A 16,871-nucleotide genomic window follows, 5' to 3' on the forward strand; every position below is an offset into this window, starting at 1 on the left:
TACAGCTGGAAAAGAATTTAAGCATTACATGTTTCATGTTTTCATATATCCTGAACTACCGTTTATCGTTGGGAGATATTTACACATGACATTGATTTCATTTTGATGAAAGTTGAAGAAAACGCCGATGTCTGCTATGAAGTCAGTTCAAGAGAATGCCATATCGTAAAATGCAAAGAAGTTGATGAAGCAAATGAAAGGGTTGTCACATAAATATTTCCACAGAACAGTTACAAAACATGTTACTAGATTATCGATTTCCGTTTCTGTATTTCAGTTTGGGCTTGTCGATTTGTAAAAAAATAAAGGGGTTTCGTAAGAACATTAATACCGGATGCGATTTTGAAACAAGCAGTGTTTTCCATGATATATGTCGGAAACAAAATAAACGTTGCTCAGTTTCATAACATTAATCTAAACATGAACACTTTCTAGTCTTTTAAAAGTTATAAAAACGTATGATTTATAACATGTTGATATACATCTTCCGACATGGAAAGGTGGTGATTGTACATTCAGGAAATGCGTTCATGACTTGAGGAACATATCTCTCCAACACGTTGTTTACCTTCGTTTCTCCTCACACGTGAGTCTAGGACTCGGTTTCATTGAGTAGCGCAGTGTAGTGAAGCGAGTTTAGAAAGAATGTGTGACGTATTTACTTCGCGGATTGTTATGCCCAGTCAGCAGTTCTCCTGTCCATGCAACAACATTACACACCGATGTAATTTTCAAACTCAATACATTAGATGCAGAGAACAGGAACAGCAAATCACTGCAAATTTTGACTAAATAATGCATGCAAAATGTGCAGTAAATACATTGTACACAATTGAGATGAAACATAAATACATTCTATATTCGTTTGACTATGTAAGTTAAAAGTATGTGTATTACGAACATACATAAGATGTATTTTGATCCTATTCATTATGTCATCGCGTTATTTTTTCACCTAATGCGTGTATTCATGTATTTACATATGTAAGATTATAAAACTGCGCATCATCTCAAGGTGGGAGTGAGTGAAAGAGTTGGGTTTAACGCCGCTTCAAACATTATTCCAGTCATATCATGGCGTTCAAGGTGGGAGGACAGCCCAATGCATTTCAGATATGCCAGGTTACAATATAGGAGTTTAAACTCATATGACGTGTGAATATGAATAAATTCACGTGAGTGCTCATAGCTGGATCATATTATATATATGAATTTCTGTTTGTTTCTGGTTACTTTACATTCCAGCACGTCAGCTTAATGTGGAAGTTCGTTGACGGTTAGTATTTGGTGAAACACACGAGCATGGTTACGGCACTGACAGATTCTAATTTACGACCAGACGATCCTGACACGGACCTTAAATAAAAACGAAAAAACACAACCTCTTTCAATATTCGTAAGAAAACTGCTGAATAGTTCTTGATCATTGATTTCACGGATTAATATCCTGTAGTCGAACATCACTGCACCTTTGAGCTAGAAATGCAGTAACTTATTGACAGAGGCTCCCAAGTCCCAAAAATGTTGTCAGCGAAATATCATGCTGGAAATCGTAACAACAAGAACGGCTGTTCGTTTTGTTCCTTAAAATGTCTTTACTCAAAGAGATATGGAAGTCGGTTCTGGATATGGGGGGTTGTGCTATGACTGAATGTTGCTGTATGTCTATGTCAGGGCGCATGAAATGTAACTGAATCGAGACAAGGGAAAGTTGAGGTCTTCAGTGTGAAACAAACGCCACGTTTCGGGGGCAGGAGGACGCACTCTTGTAAGTAGACATTTTCAAAGAAAATAAAGTATATGCAAGTCTTATTTGTTTGTTTTATTCATTCCTATTCTGATATTGCACATGTTAAAATGAAGTATATATTGTAGGTCAATGAATGATAGGAATTTATATACATCGTAATATGAACAATCAAATATATACAACGTTTCACATAACAGGAAAATAACGTTCATCTGTCCATCGTTCGGTAGAACACACACATTCTCAGTCACGCACTTTAATGACACATCATGCCGTCTCATTCACATAAAATATCTGGCAAGATGTATGATATGAGATTCGATCTCGATGTTTTCCAAAGTTATATACTTATGAATTTGGCCTCTTATGTGCCAGTGTTTTCCAGAATGTCCTTTGATATATGGCATGTTAAGAAAACCGTCCATATCTCCGTATCTGTTAGCATATATAACAGAATGTGCGTCAATGTTCAGAAACATTCTATACTTTGTCTGATGAAATTGTGCTACCTTGTTTGAACACATGTCGAGCAGTAGATCGTGATCTCCTCAGGCGCCCCCATGCGTAGTCATAGGACTTTATCATGGAGGCTGTTTTGGCATGGTATGATGCTCTTCTGTACACCACCCTCCGCATATAGACACTGCAGTCCTGAGACACAACGTTGTTCACCTGAGCTCTGACAAGTTTGTTTCCAAGAAGCCGTGTTTCCCAATTAACATTATCGGGAATATGGTGGCAGAACTTGCTGAATACCACACACCTTCGTCCGTACCGGATGGACTGAACACCAGTCTCATAGAGAGCTGGCTTATTGTTCTCAGACTTGAAGATTGTCTTCTTTCTGAATCCGGGGTTGGCACCCCGTCTTTTCTCCCATTGTGCATCCTGTTTGAGAGGAACGTCAGGAGAGATAACTTTGACCCACGGTGACCAGTCCATGTTTTTCAAGCTGAAGTTGTTCTCAAAGACTTCCTCTCTTCTCAGGAGTGGTGTCACAAACTTTGTTGATTTCTGGAATAATATAGTGTATTGTGAGACTCCTTGACATGGTCATAGCCTAACACAATGAAAACAAGAATTAAACACTCGCATTATGATCGCGCATTATAAAAAAAATGAGAGAATATTTTACCTTGAACGATTTCTTTCTTGGCTTTCTGATGGATTTAGGTTTTGGCTTTCGGACTCTTTGGATGGATGTTATTTTCTTTAAGGTGGGAACCTTCACATCTTTCTTAGCGGCACTGATCGTAATCGCTGTCTTTGGTTGAGGAGGGGAGACAATTCCATCACGTAGGGATGTAAACATTCCTTCCATGTCTTTGCTGAGGGCACCATCAGCGCAACGGGCTCGAACCTCTTTCTCGTACACCTGATGAGGGCAAATGATCATTGATGAAAGGAATTTTATAACAACGAATATCACACAATTCAAATGACAGCCGCACTACGGATTTTAAAGTGATGCAGTTATTTCAACTTACATGAAGAATCTCTGCCCCCTGTTCCCTGTAGCAGATGGCCATAAGGAAGTCAAAGATGTTTGTAAAGTTTTCCAATTTAAGATGCCGACCTCCTGTCTTGTTGGAAATGGTTTCGTAGAACGTCGTATTGTCCGTGTCGCACTGAACTCCATAGATTTTTACTCCCTGAAATTAAAATTAATTAATAGAAAAAGTGAATGAACATCCTTGTGTCGAAGTTACGGTTGTTGTGGCGAAGCAAAAGCAAGGTCCCTGCGCATTCCTTCTTTATTCATCATTTTCGGTTGTGTCGAACCTCGGATAACTTTACTCGGATACATTTACGTGAGTCTCTTCAACGTCGACTTAAAGGTGGTTGACTGGTGACTGTCGTGTTTTTATTATTTGATTTATGTCTGAAAATGACCACAACTTGGAAATTAATAGAAATCCAACATACCATTTCATTCAGAGTTTGTGTCTCCTTTCTCCAGTCTATTTTTAGTTTATTGGCTTTGAAGTTTGGTTCGTGGGGCTTGTCGTCCCCGACGACGACGAGAACACGGTTAGATCCTGGTGTCCATGACAACTCCTCCCTAACTTGTCGGAGAACAAGTTCGTAACACTCGCCGTGGTCGTAATCGCCTCCTGTATCTTTAACGTTCATGACGAAGTCGCAGAGCCCTTTCACGTCAGTGGAGAAGTCGATCCACTTTGTGATATATGTGGATTTGGTACAGTAGTCACCGTGTGCGAAGACGGCGATTCTGACGGCGGGGATGTCAGCCTGGAGCCGCTGTATCATGTCCTGGAGTCGTCCTCTGACTTCGGCCAGACACTTGCTCATGGAGCCGGTTGTGTCAAAGGAGAAGACAATCTCCGGAAGTCCACCAGGAGGAAGCAAAGCCATGTTGAATCTGTTGAAATATTCAAAACAACTGAAGTACATGTATACAAGAAGTTTCACTCTAAAAATTGATAGAAATTTAGAACCATTATCTCTAGCAGTGTAAATAATTATAAAAATGTTTTGAAAATCCGATTTTTTTTCCAATTTAATCTTAATTTTTATATTCTCAAATAAAAGAATAGATTAAATTTTTAACAAAGTCCATTCAGAAACAAGAATGTTGGTTTCTTAAAAATATTTGTACAGGTAATTTCCGTTAGTATGCTATGATCATTTTTTATAGAAATAGAAGAATGGGTTTCCATTATTAGAAAATATTTGTTCTCATCAAATAGATATAAATCGGTAAGTTATTTGGCGACGATTTCCTCGCTGTTATCAGAGGCAGTACTATATGTATATATACACCATCACCGTTATACTACATGTTCCTCTAGTTACCTGTTTTGAATGGTGAGATTAGTTATATAGTTCTTGAGCTATATTTCCACGCTGCTGTCAGACGTAGTTTATATATATTCAAGTCTTTCAACTGTAGTGTATGTCACTGGACTGATCTTACTCAGCAGCCCGCCAGCTTTTATACTGGCTGAGAGGCGACCAATTGGAGCTCGCTGAGACTTGTCTTGGTTGTCATGTTTTGACCTGTTCCGTGGTTGAGTTTTGAAGAGCAGGCGATGTTCATGTCTATGCGTTTCAGTAGATGCTTCTGTTTGGAAAGAAACAAAATCAACTGCTTAATCAGTTGAAGATAAATGTAATCGGGGAAATATTAAACATTTTAGACTTAGGGAAACGTGTTGTCATCGAATGTCTCATGATGTTCTGAATCGACGCGTGAAACATACATCCAGAAACGGATGAACATACTCTCACAAATACATTGTTTATATCTATGCTCATTACACTGTCTGTCGGAAGATATTTTGGTCGGAAACGGTATATACCCGCAATGTACAGAGTTGGTATATTGTAGATGACGTCATTGCTTCCTGGAATGCTTTACTCGCACAACAAACAATGGATAATATTCTCAGTAACTACACATAGGAATCTTGATTGTGTAAACCATTATGATCAAAGAAAAGGTGTGAATATACATTGTTGTGTTCCATTTGGAGCATACTTTGTCGTATCAAACTTTCCCTAAGAAGCGTTCTTGTGTTGTATTTTCGAGAATATATGGTGGCCCTAAACGAATTCGCTATTTTGCAAAAAAACATATATTGGTATCATAACAATGAACACTTTCTCTGAGATATAATTCGATAAGAAGGCGTTTTTAATTACTTTGTTCACGGATTCGCAGACCATTTTTTAATACCCGTTAAACAACATGATGTTGGTGTCTTTGGCAGTTTATTTCAGGAATAGAAAAAGTTGTTTTAAAAATCAATATAGGAAGCGATGTAAATTTTTGTAAAATCAAGAGCTACTTTGCGTATTTTTTCTATTTCACGAGACTGAAAATACTTTTCAGAAAGCTCTTATATACACCAATTTTTCCTTACATCTAATATATATTTACGTTTATTTTCAGCAACGAGAATACGTTTTAAAAAAATATATCAATAAACCAAGTTATTTAAAATAACAACATCGATCAGTTTTCATGACATACATAAATGATACTCTTGTGACCGGATTTGATATGAAGTATCAGCTGTACTACCGTGGCCAGTTTCCTTGATATATACATCTGGAAAATAATTTAAGCATTACCTGTTTTATATTTTCATATATCCTTAACTTCCATTTATCTTTTGGAAATATCTACACATGACATTGATCTTTTTTTTTTTGAATGTTTAAGAAAACACCGATGCCTGCTATGCAGTGAGTTCACGAAAACGCCATATCGTAATATGCAAAGAAGCTGGTGCAGCTATTGAATGGGAAGTCAAATAGTTATTTCCACACAACCGTTACAAAACATGCAATTAGATTATCGATTTCAGTTTCTGTATTTCAGTATGGGTCTGTCGCTTTGTAGAAAATAAAGGGGTTGCGTACGAACATTAATACCGGATGCGATTTTGAAACAAGGCTCTTCTCTATGGAAATATAGTAAGCAGTGTTTTCCATGATATATGTCAGAAACAAAATATTGCCCCGTTTCATAACATTAATCTAAGCATGAACATTTTCTGGTCTTTTACAAGTTATAAAACGTATGATTAATAATAACTATGTTGATTATACATCTTCCGACAAGAAAAGGTGATTGTTAATTCAGGAAAAGCGTTCAGGAGTTGAGGAACATATTTCTCAAACACGTTGTTTACCTTCGTTTCTCCTCACACGCGAGTCTAGGACTCGGTTCATTGAGTAGCGCAGTGTAGTGAAGCGAGTTTGGAAAGAATGTGTGACGTATTTACTTCGCGGATTGTTATGCTCAGTCAGCGGTTCTACTGTCAATGCAACAACATTACACGCCGATTTAATTTTCAAACTCAATATATAATTTGCGTAAAACAGGAACAGTTAATCACAGCAAATTTTGACTGAATTATGCTTGCAAAATGAGCGATAAATACACTGTACAAATTGAGATGAATCATGAATATATTTTTAAGAATGTGAATTACGAACATACATAAGATGCAGTTTGGTCCTTTTATTTATGTCAAAACGTTATTTTTTCAACTAATGCCTGTATTCGGGTATTTACATTTGTAAGGTTATATAACTGCGCATAATCTCAAGGTGGGAGGACAGCCCAGTGCATTTCAGTTCGTGGATGTTAACATGAGTGTTTCATTATATGCGAGTTTCAATACAGGAGTGTAAACTCATATGACGTGTGAATATGAATAAATTCACGTGAGTGCTCATTACTAGATCATATTATATATATGACTTTCTGTTTGTTTCTGGTTACTTTACATTCCAGCACGTCAGTTTAATGTGGAAGATCGTTGACGTTTAGTATTTGTCGAAACACACGAGCATGGTTACGGCACTGACAGATTCTAATTCACGACCAGACAATCCTGACACGGACTTTAAATAAAAGCGAAAGAGAAATCCATTTCAATATTCATAAGAAAACTGCTGAATAGTACTTGATCAATAATTTCATGGATCTATATCCTGTAGCCGAACATCACTGCACCTTTGAGCTAGAAATGGAGTAACTTATTGACAGGCGCTCCCAAGTCCCAATAATGTTGTCAGTGAAATATCATGCTGGAAATCGTAACAAGAATGGCTGTTCGTTTTGTTCCTTACGATGTCTTTACTCAAAGAGATATGGAAGTCGGGGCTGGATATGGGGGGTTGTGATATGCGTGAATGTTGCTGTATGTCCATGTCAGGGCGCATGAAATGTAACTGAATCGAGACAAGGGAACGTTGAAGTCTTCAGCGTGAAACAAACGCCACGTTTAGGGGGTAGGAGGACGCAGTCTTGTAAGTACACATTATCAAAGAAAATAGGATATATGTAAGTCTTATTAGTTTGTTTTATTCATTCTTATTCAGTTTGATTTTGCACATGTTAAAATGAGGTATGATCTGAAGGCCAATGAATTAGTTTTATATACATTTTAATATAAACAATATATACAGCGTTTCACATAACAGAAAAATAACGTTCATCAGTCTCTGTCATTCGGTAGAAAACACACATTCTCAGTCACGCACTTTAATGACACATCATGCCGTCTCATTCACATAACTATCTGGCAAGTTGTATAATATGAGATTCGATCTCGATCTTTTCCAAAGTTATAAACTGATTAATTTGGCCTCTTATGTGCCAGTGTTTTCCAGAATGTCCTTTGATATATGGCATGTTAAGAAAACCGTCCATATCTCCGTATCTGTTAGCATATATTACAGAATGTGTGTCAATGTTCAGAAACATTCTATACTTTGTCTGATGAAATTGTGCTACCTTGTTTGAACACATGTCGAGCAGTAGATCGTGATCTCCTCAAACGCCTCCAAGCGTAGTCATACGACTTTATCATGGAAGCTGTTTTGACGTGGTTTGATGCTCTTCTATACACCACCCTCCGCACATAGACACTGCAGTCCTGAGACACAACGTTGTTTACCTGAGCTCTGACAATTTTGTTTCCAAGAAGCCGCGTTTCCCAATTAACATTATCGGGAATATGGTGGCAGAACTTGCTGAATACCACACACCTTCGTCCGTACCGGATGGACTGAACACCAGTCTCATAGAGAGCTGGCTTATTGTTCTCAGACTTGAAGATTGTCTTCTTTCTGAATCCAGGGTTGGCACCCCGTCTTTTCTCCCATTGTGCATCCTGTTTGAGTGGAACGTCAGGGGAGATAACTTTGACCCACGGTGACCAGTCCATGTTTCTCAAGCTGAAGTTGTTCTCAAAGACTTCCTCTCTTCTCAGGAGTGGTGTCACAAACTTTGTTGATTTCTGGAATAATATAGTGTATTGTGAGACTCCTTGACATGGTCATAGCCTAACACAATGAAAACAAGAATTAAACACTGTGATCGCGCATTTAAAAAAAATTGAGAGAATATTTTACCTTGAACGATTTCTTTCTTGGCTTTCTGATGGATTTAGGTTTTGGCTTTCTGACTCTTTGAATGGATGTTATTTTCTTTAAGGTGGGAACCTTCACATCTTTCTTAGCGGCACTGATCGTAATCGCTGTCTTTGGTTGAGGAGGGGAGACAATTCCATCACGTAGGGATGTAAACATTCCTTCCATGTCTTTGCTGAGGGCACCATCAGCGCAACGGGCTCGAACCTCTTTCTCGTACACCTGATGAGGGCAAATGATCATTGATGAAAGGAATTTTATAACAACGAATATCACACAATTCAAATGACAGCCGCTCTACGGATTTTAAAGTGGTGCAGTTATTTCAACTTACATGAAGAATCTCTGCCCCCTGTTCCCTGTAGCAGATGGCCATAAGGAAGTCAAAGATGTTTGTAAAGTTTTCCAATTTAAGATGCCGACCTCCTGTCTTGTTGGAAATGGTTTCGTAGAACGTCGTATTGTCCGTGTCGCACTGAACTCCATAGATTTTTACTCCCTGAAATTAAAATTAATTAATAGAATAAGTGAATGAACATCCTTGTGTCGAAGTTACGGTTATTGTGGCGAAGTAAAAGCAAGGTCCTTGCGCATTCCTTCTTCATTCATCATTTTCGGTTGTGTCGAACCTCGGATAACTTTACTCGGATACATTTAAGTGAGTCCCTTCAACGTCGATTCAAAGGTGTTTGACTGGTGACTGTCGTGTTCTTATTATTTGATTTATGTCTGAAAATGACCACAACCTGGAAATTAATAGAAATTCAACATACCATTTCATTCAGAGTTTGTGTCTCCTTTCTCCAGTCTATTTTTAGTTTATTGGCTTTGAAGTTTGGTTCGTGGGGCTTGTCGTCCCCGACGACGACGAGAACACGGTTAGATCCTGGTGTCCATGACAACTCCTCCCTAACTTGTCGGAGAACAAGTTCGTAACACTCGCCGTGGTCGTAATCGCCTCCTGTATCTTCAACGTTCATGACGAAGTCGCAGAGCCCTTTGACGTCAGTGGAGAAGTCGATCCATTTTGTGACGTATGTGGATTTGGTACAGTAGTCACCGTGTGCGAAGACGGCGATTCTGACGGCGGGGATGTCAGCCTGGAGCCGCTGTATCATGTCCTGGAGTCGACCCCTGACTTCGGCGAGACAGTCGCACATGGAGCCAGTAGTGTCAAAGGAGAAAACAATCTCCGGAAGTCCACCAGGAGGAAGCAAAGCCATGTTGAATCTGTGGAAAATGAAAACACAACTACATGAATACATACATACATGAAAGTATATTTGTAATATCGATTCAGTTTCATTACTAACCCTTGCAGCGGAAATGCTGAAGTAATTTAATTAATTGTCTTGTTCATTTTAATGTTATTTTAATGTTACATTGAAAGTTTTCCTGTCAAGGTTTATTGAGAAATCACAATCTTGTTGTCTTTTCTAATTCAAGGTAATTTGCATTAGCATACTATAACTATTTGTATTATATGCAGAAAACATGTGTTTACGTTACGTTACGTAAATTTATCAAATAATTGATCTTTTTCTTTAAAAATAGTTATTGTGGAATGTGTTCCACAAGTTACCTTTTTTGAATGATGACAGTAGATATTTAGTTGTTGTTTTTTATTCTCCGGTGCTATTAAATGCCGTTTCAGATATACCAACGCCTTCCAACTGCTAGCGAGTGACTTGTGTGTAGACTGATCTTACTCAGCGAGCCGATCAGCTTTTATAGTGGCTGAGGGGCGATCAATGGTATCTCGCCGAGACTTGTCGTGGTTGGCATGTTTAGACTTGCTCCGTGGTTGTGTTTTGGACATCAGACGATGTTCATGCCTCTGTGTTTCTTGTTCGTATTTCAAGCTAAACTGTTGTTTGAAAACGCGAACTAACTCAAATTATTAATGAGTTAAAGATAAAAGTGTTATCGGAGTTATTGACCATCTTTGATTGATGGCAAATTGGTCTAATTGATTAGGCGATATTCCGAACTAATACATGACACATGCGTTCAGAAACAGTTGAACTGTCTCGCTCAAATACAGTGTTTATGCCAAGCTCCCTACAGTGACTGCAGTTGCTATTTCGCCGTGCACAATGCGTGGAGTTTGTAAAATGAGTGGATGACGTCAATGCTTCGCGGAATAAACATTTTATGCTCAGTGATAACGGATAGGAATATTTTTTTCTGTGAGATATATATTGTTGTTGATTAATGTTTAGTATGCACGGAAAGGAATACATAATGCCTTCCTATTTGGTCATCTTTAGACGGTATAAAGCATTAACTTGCTAATTGGAAGGAATGCATGTTTGATCCAACAAACTATGTATGTTTACAAGCGTTGCTGTGTATACACATGCGATGCGTTGAAAAGTTCGTGTGTTACATTTTCGATAATATATGGCGGCTCATCAAAAATATATCCTGTTTTGACGACTTTCTTCCACATAAATTAGCAATACCACAAAAGAGATATAGTAATGCTGTAAGGCTTTTATTATTACTTTGTGTACTTATTCCACGACCAAACATTTTTCTTCTGCGTAACTTATTTTAGCAATAAATAAACCTTAAAGACGGTGACTATAGGAAGAACTAACAATCACCTTTTGTTTGCTTTTTTTCATTATTTCATCATGGGGACAATATCTTCCTGAAAACACTTAAAGTATGATTTAATATTTTAATATTATTTCAACCACTGACCCTACGTTTTCAAAAACAATCCCTACACCTAGTGACTCAAAATAAGGGCGAAACGTGGTCTAGTTTTCATGAAATAAATGTTATTAGCAGTACTATAGCTACATGCTTCCATGTGAAATATCAGTTATTATTATTAAGTAAGTGTTGAAAAACTGTTTATTCCCATATACAAATTGATATATCAGTCGAGTGACATATAACGCTTTATTCTGGAAGTACTTCCTCAAAGACAATCATTACAGATTAAAATCATGAAATAAAATACATGACAATTAAAACAGTTTTTTTCGTGTTAAATAAACGTGTTTATCTCATCTGATGACTTGGGAAAATCACCAAGGTGAGATAAGCATGTTATTTGACCCAAACAGACAAATATCTTCTATTAATACATTGGTCAGTTTCCATGATAAACTTCAGAAAAAAATACATTGTCCATCTTCAGTGAGATATTTGTGTAAAATAACGTTGATCGGCTTCTCGCTGATACATTATTAATACAACTTGTACTTTATCCAGCGATTAAATACCCTTTTTGAGTTAGGTCATACTAGTCTCACCTTATGACGCTGTTCAAATTACCTTCCCGTATCTAACATATTCATGGCAACATCGTTCTGTCATAACTGTCAATCAAGATGGCGCATACACATTAATAATAGATCGGAGAATTTTATTAACATTGTCGAATAACCAAATATTATTCCCTGGGAAGAAATATGGCAAGATGATGGTTAACCATGGTTAATCTGACATGGTGCCGGCTTTCCCTAAAAATATTCAAACCACTGTGTCCGTGCCACAGCAAATACGAAGTTGTGTCCTTGGAATTATGGCTGTTTCTGGACACAGAAATGAAAACTTCTTGAAGAGTTTCAAAAACATATGAATACCTGTTGTTCAGTGTAGGGCGTTTTGCAACATACAGCATTCACACAAAACGGACACTGTTGCTCTTCCTCCGCAATATCGTCCCATTCACGCCCAATGCCGTGGATTCACGTCGGTTACGGTATCATATAGTGCAACCAACTCAGTAAGGAATGTATTTCGTGGCTTGCAGTTTCCTCTGTACACTGACATCAATCTCATTAAAATCAGATCTTAGTTCTCGCTACCGCTAAACAAAGATCTGAGGACATCCCATTACGGGTCACGTCAGACCGACCTTGCACGAACTTTGAGCGACCAATGGAATGACCAACCAGAAGGCAGCTTTCTCCAGCTTTACGGCACTAATTTCAAATTGGCGACTATGCTTCGAAACATATTTTGACAAATTCTCCATCACAAATTCGAAACCTGAACAAAAGAATATTCTGGAATGGGTAATAGATGGTGTAGATTGTATGGATTCGGTCGTTAAACCCGTAACTATCGTTCGGAATACCCCGTGTTAAAATTTTCGAGGTTGCATGATTCCGACGGTCACTTTCATGATCTGGTAAGTGACGCTCTGATTGGTCGGATGAAAGGTCGTTCTGACTTGACCCTAATGGGATATCTTCAGATCTTTGTTTAGCGGTAGTGAACTAAGGTCTGATTTTAATGAGATTGCACTGACATTAGTGGTGGAAACAAAGGTGCAACTTTTACGACAGAAAACACGTCAGGGTAACTCACGATATAATTACCAGCGACACAGAACGTCAGCTTATGTTTAAATGTCAGCTCGCTTCACATTGCACTGGGGGACTGTTTCGAGTCACGTGACTATTTATGTCAAAACGTTATTTTTTCACCTAATGCCTGTATTCGGGTATTTACATTTGTAAGGTTATATAACTGCGCATCATCTCAAGGTGGGAGGACAGCCCAGTGCATTTCAGTTCGTGGATGTTAACATGAGTGTTTCATTATATGCAAGTTTCAATATAGGAGTTTAAACTCATATGACGTGTGAATATGAATAAATTCACGTGAGTGCTCATTACTAGATCATATTATATATATGACTTTCTGTTTGTTTCTGGTTACTTTACATTCCAGCACGTCAGTTTAATGTGGAAGATCGTTGACGTTTAGTATTTGTCGAAACACACGAGCATGGTTACGGCACTGACAGATTCTAATTCACGACCAGACAATCCTGACACGGACTTTAAATAAAAGCGAAAGAGAAATCCATTTCAATATTCATAAGAAAACTGCTGAATAGTACTTGATCAATAATTTCATGGATCTATATCCTGTAGCCGAACATCACTGCACCTTTGAGCTAGAAATGGAGTAACTTATTGACAGGCGCTCCCAAGTCCCAATAATGTTGTCAGTGAAATATCATGCTGGAAATCGTAACAAGAATGGCTGTTCGTTTTGTTCCTTACGATGTCTTTACTCAAAGAGATATGGAAGTCGGGTCTGGATATGGGGGTGTGTGATATGCGTGAATGTTGCTGTATGTCCATGTCAGGGCGCATGAAATGTAACTGAATCGAGACAAGGGAACGTTGAAGTCTTCAGCGTGAAACAAACGCCACGTTTCGGGGGTAGGAGGACGCAGTCTTGTAAGTACACATTATCAAAGAAAATAGGATATATGTAAGTCTTATTAGTTTGTTTTATTCATTCTTATTCAGTTTGATTTTGCACATGTTAAAATGAGGTATGATCTGAAGGCCAATGAATTAGTTTTATATACATTTTAATATAAACAATATATACAGCGTTTCACATAACAGGAAAATAACGTTCATCAGTCTCTGTCATTCGGTAGAAAACACACATTCTCAGTCACGCACTTTAATGACACATCATGCCCTCTCATTCACATAACTATCTGGCAAGTTGTATAATATGAGATTCGATCTCGATCTTTTCCAAAGTTATAAACTGATTAATTTGGCCTCTTATGTGCCAGTGTTTTCCAGAATGTCCTTTGATATATGGCATGTTAAGAAAACCGTCCATATCTCCGTATCTGTTAGCATATATTACAGAATGTGTGTCAATGTTCAGAAACATTCTATACTTTGTCTGATGAAATTGTGCTACCTTGTTTGAACACATGTCGAGCAGTAGATCGTGATCTCCTCAAACGTCTCCAAGCGTAGTCATACGACTTTATCATGGAAGCTGTTTTGACGTGGTTTGATGCTCTTCTATACACCACCCTCCGCACATAGACACTGCAGTCCTGAGACACAACGTTGTTTACCTGAGCTCTGACAATTTTGTTTCCAAGAAGCCGCGTTTCCCAATTAACATTATCGGGAATATGGTGGCAGAACTTGCTGAATACCACACACCTTCGTCCGTACCGGATGGACTGAACACCAGTCTCATAGAGAGCTGGCTTATTGTTCTCAGACTTGAAGATTGTCTTCTTTCTGAATCCAGGGTTGGCACCCCGTCTTTTCTCCCATTGTGCATCCTGTTTGAGTGGAACGTCAGGGGAGATAACTTTGACCCACGGTGACCAGTCCATGTTTCTCAAGCTGAAGTTGTTCTCAAAGACTTCCTCTCTTCTCAGGAGTGGTGTCACAAACTTTGTTGATTTCTGGAATAATATAGTGTATTGTGAGACTCCTTGACATGGTCATAGCCTAACACAATGAAAACAAGAATTAAACACTCTGATCGGGCATTAAAAAACAATTGAGAGAATATTTTACCTTGAACGATTTCTTTCTTGGCTTTCTGATGGATTTAGGTTTTGGCTTTCGGACTCTTTGGATGGATGTTATTTTCTTTAAGGTGGGAACCTTCACATCTTTCTTAGCGGCACTGATCTTTGGTTGAGGAGGGGAGACAATTCCATCACGTAGGGATGTAAACATTCCTTCCATGTCTTTGCTGAGGGCACCATCAGCGCAACGGGCTCGAACCTCTTTCTCGTACACCTGATGAGGGCAAATGATCATTGATGAAAGGAATTTTATAACAACGAATATCACACAATTCAAATGACAGCCGCTCTACGGATTTTAAAGTGGTGCAGTTATTTCAACTTACATGAAGAATCTCTGCCCCCTGTTCCCTGTAGCAGATGGCCATAAGGAAGTCAAAGATGTTTGTAAAGTTTTCCAATTTAAGATGCCGACCTCCTGTCCTGTTGGAAATGGTTTCGTAGAACGTCGTATTGTCCGTGTCGCACTGAACTCCATAGATTTTTACTCCCTGAAATTAAAATTAATTAATAGAATAAGTGAATGAACATCCTTGTGTCGAAGTTACGGTTGTTGTGGCGAAGTAAAAGCAAGATCCTTGCGCATTCCTTCTTCATTCATCATTTTCGGTTGTGTCGAACCCCGGATAACTTTACTCGGATACATTTAAGTGAGTCAATTCAACGTCGATTCAAAGCTTAAGGTGTTTGACTGGTGACTGTCGTGTTCTTATTATTTGATTTATGTCTGAAAATGACCACAACCTGGTAATTAATAGAAATCCAACATACCATTTCATTCAGAGTTTGTGTCTCCTTTCTCCAGTCTATTTTTAGTTTATTGGCTTTGAAGTTTGGTTCGTGGGGCTTGTCGTCCCCGACGACGACGAGAACACGGTTAGATCCTGGTGTCCATGACAACTCCTCCCTAACTTGTCGGAGAACAAGTTCGTAACACTCGCCGTGGTCGTAATCGCCTCCTGTATCTTCAACGTTCATGACGAAGTCGCAGAGCCCTTTGACGTCAGTGGAGAAGTCGATCCATTTTGTGACGTATGTGGATTTGGTACAGTAGTCACCGTGTGCGAAGACGGCGATTCTGACGGCGGGGATGTCAGCCTGGAGCCGCTGTATCATGTCCTGGAGTCGACCCCTGACTTCGGCGAGACAGTCGCACATGGAGCCAGTAGTGTCAAAGGAGAAAACAATCTCCGGAAGTCCACCAGGAGGAAGCAAAGCCATGTTGAATCTGTGGAAAATGAAAACACAACTACATGAATACATACATACATGAAAGTATATTTGTAATATCGATTCAGTTTCATTACTAAACCTTGCAGCGGAAATGCTGAAGTAATTTAATTAATTGTCTTGTTCATTTTAATGTTATTTTAATGTTACATTGAAAGTTTTCCTGTCAAGGTTTATTGAGAAATCACAATCATGTTGTCTTTTCTAATTCAAGGTAATTTGCATTAGCATACTATAACTATTTGTATTATATGCAGAAAACATGTGTTTACGTTACGTTACGTAAATTTATCAAATAATTGATCTTTTTCTTTAAAAATAGTTATTGTGGAATGTGTTCCACAAGTTACCTTTTTTGAATGGTGACAGTAGATATTTAGTTGTTGTTTTTTATTCTCCGGTGCTATTAAATGCCGTTTCAGATATACCAACGCCTTCCAACTGCTAGCGAGTGACTTGTGTGTAGACTGATCTTACTCAGCGAGCCGATCAGCTTTTATAGTGGCTGAGGGGCGATCAATGGTATCTCGCCGAGACTTGTCGTGGTTGGCATGTTTAGACTTGCTCCGTGGTTGTGTTTTGGACATCAGACGATGTTCATGCCTCTGTGTTTCTTGTTCGTATTTCAAGCTAAACTGTTGT

General features: G+C 38.5%; 3 protein-coding genes across 3 annotated transcripts; all 3 read right to left on the reverse strand.

Moving 5' to 3' along the window:
• Positions 1–2,217: 2,217 nt before the first annotated feature.
• LOC139480146 (uncharacterized) lies at positions 2,218–4,165 on the reverse strand. Its single transcript, XM_071263181.1, has 4 exons — positions 3,677–4,165; positions 3,238–3,402; positions 2,886–3,125; positions 2,218–2,764 (listed from the first exon to the last, which is right to left on the reverse strand). The coding sequence occupies exons 1-4, from the start codon at positions 4,163–4,165 to the stop codon at positions 2,231–2,233; spliced, it is 1,428 nt and encodes a 475-aa protein (XP_071119282.1). The 3' UTR covers positions 2,218–2,230.
• Positions 4,166–7,604: 3,439 nt separating this feature from the next.
• LOC139479868 (uncharacterized) lies at positions 7,605–10,329 on the reverse strand. Its single transcript, XM_071262769.1, has 5 exons — positions 10,245–10,329; positions 9,436–9,892; positions 8,997–9,161; positions 8,645–8,884; positions 7,605–8,529 (listed from the first exon to the last, which is right to left on the reverse strand). The coding sequence occupies exons 2-5, from the start codon at positions 9,883–9,885 to the stop codon at positions 7,996–7,998; spliced, it is 1,389 nt and encodes a 462-aa protein (XP_071118870.1). The 5' UTR covers positions 9,886–9,892; positions 10,245–10,329; the 3' UTR covers positions 7,605–7,995.
• A 3,637-nt stretch (positions 10,330–13,966) lies between these two features.
• Positions 13,967–16,665, reverse strand: LOC139479908 (uncharacterized). Its single transcript, XM_071262827.1, has 5 exons — positions 16,580–16,665; positions 15,771–16,227; positions 15,326–15,490; positions 14,986–15,213; positions 13,967–14,870 (listed from the first exon to the last, which is right to left on the reverse strand). The coding sequence occupies exons 2-5, from the start codon at positions 16,218–16,220 to the stop codon at positions 14,337–14,339; spliced, it is 1,377 nt and encodes a 458-aa protein (XP_071118928.1). The 5' UTR covers positions 16,221–16,227; positions 16,580–16,665; the 3' UTR covers positions 13,967–14,336.
• Positions 16,666–16,871: the final 206 nt, after the last annotated feature.

This window comes from Haliotis cracherodii, unplaced genomic scaffold, assembly GCF_022045235.1.
Source record: "Haliotis cracherodii isolate W230 unplaced genomic scaffold, xgHalCrac1.p SCAF_4, whole genome shotgun sequence".
Taxonomy (NCBI): Eukaryota; Metazoa; Mollusca; class Gastropoda; order Lepetellida; family Haliotidae; genus Haliotis; species Haliotis cracherodii.

Excerpts from the sequence above, each read along its gene's own strand:
- LOC139480146 (XM_071263181.1), bottom strand. The coding sequence starts at position 4,165 with ATGTACTTCAGTTGTTTTGAATATTTCAACAGATTCAACATGGCTTTG. Across the intron at positions 3,403-3,676 it reads CACAAACTCTGAATGAAATG|GGAGTAAAAATCTATGGAGT; the intron begins GTATGTTGGATT and ends TTTTAATTTCAG. Across the intron at positions 2,765-2,885 it reads CAAGAAAGAAATCGTTCAAG|AAATCAACAAAGTTTGTGAC; the intron begins GTAAAATATTCT and ends ATATTATTCCAG.
- LOC139479868 (XM_071262769.1), bottom strand. The coding sequence starts at position 9,885 with ATGGCTTTGCTTCCTCCTGGTGGACTTCCGGAGATTGTTTTCTCCTTT. Across the intron at positions 9,162-9,435 it reads CACAAACTCTGAATGAAATG|GGAGTAAAAATCTATGGAGT; the intron begins GTATGTTGAATT and ends TTTTAATTTCAG. Across the intron at positions 8,530-8,644 it reads CAAGAAAGAAATCGTTCAAG|AAATCAACAAAGTTTGTGAC; the intron begins GTAAAATATTCT and ends ATATTATTCCAG.
- LOC139479908 (XM_071262827.1), bottom strand. The coding sequence starts at position 16,220 with ATGGCTTTGCTTCCTCCTGGTGGACTTCCGGAGATTGTTTTCTCCTTT. Across the intron at positions 15,491-15,770 it reads CACAAACTCTGAATGAAATG|GGAGTAAAAATCTATGGAGT; the intron begins GTATGTTGGATT and ends TTTTAATTTCAG. Across the intron at positions 14,871-14,985 it reads CAAGAAAGAAATCGTTCAAG|AAATCAACAAAGTTTGTGAC; the intron begins GTAAAATATTCT and ends ATATTATTCCAG.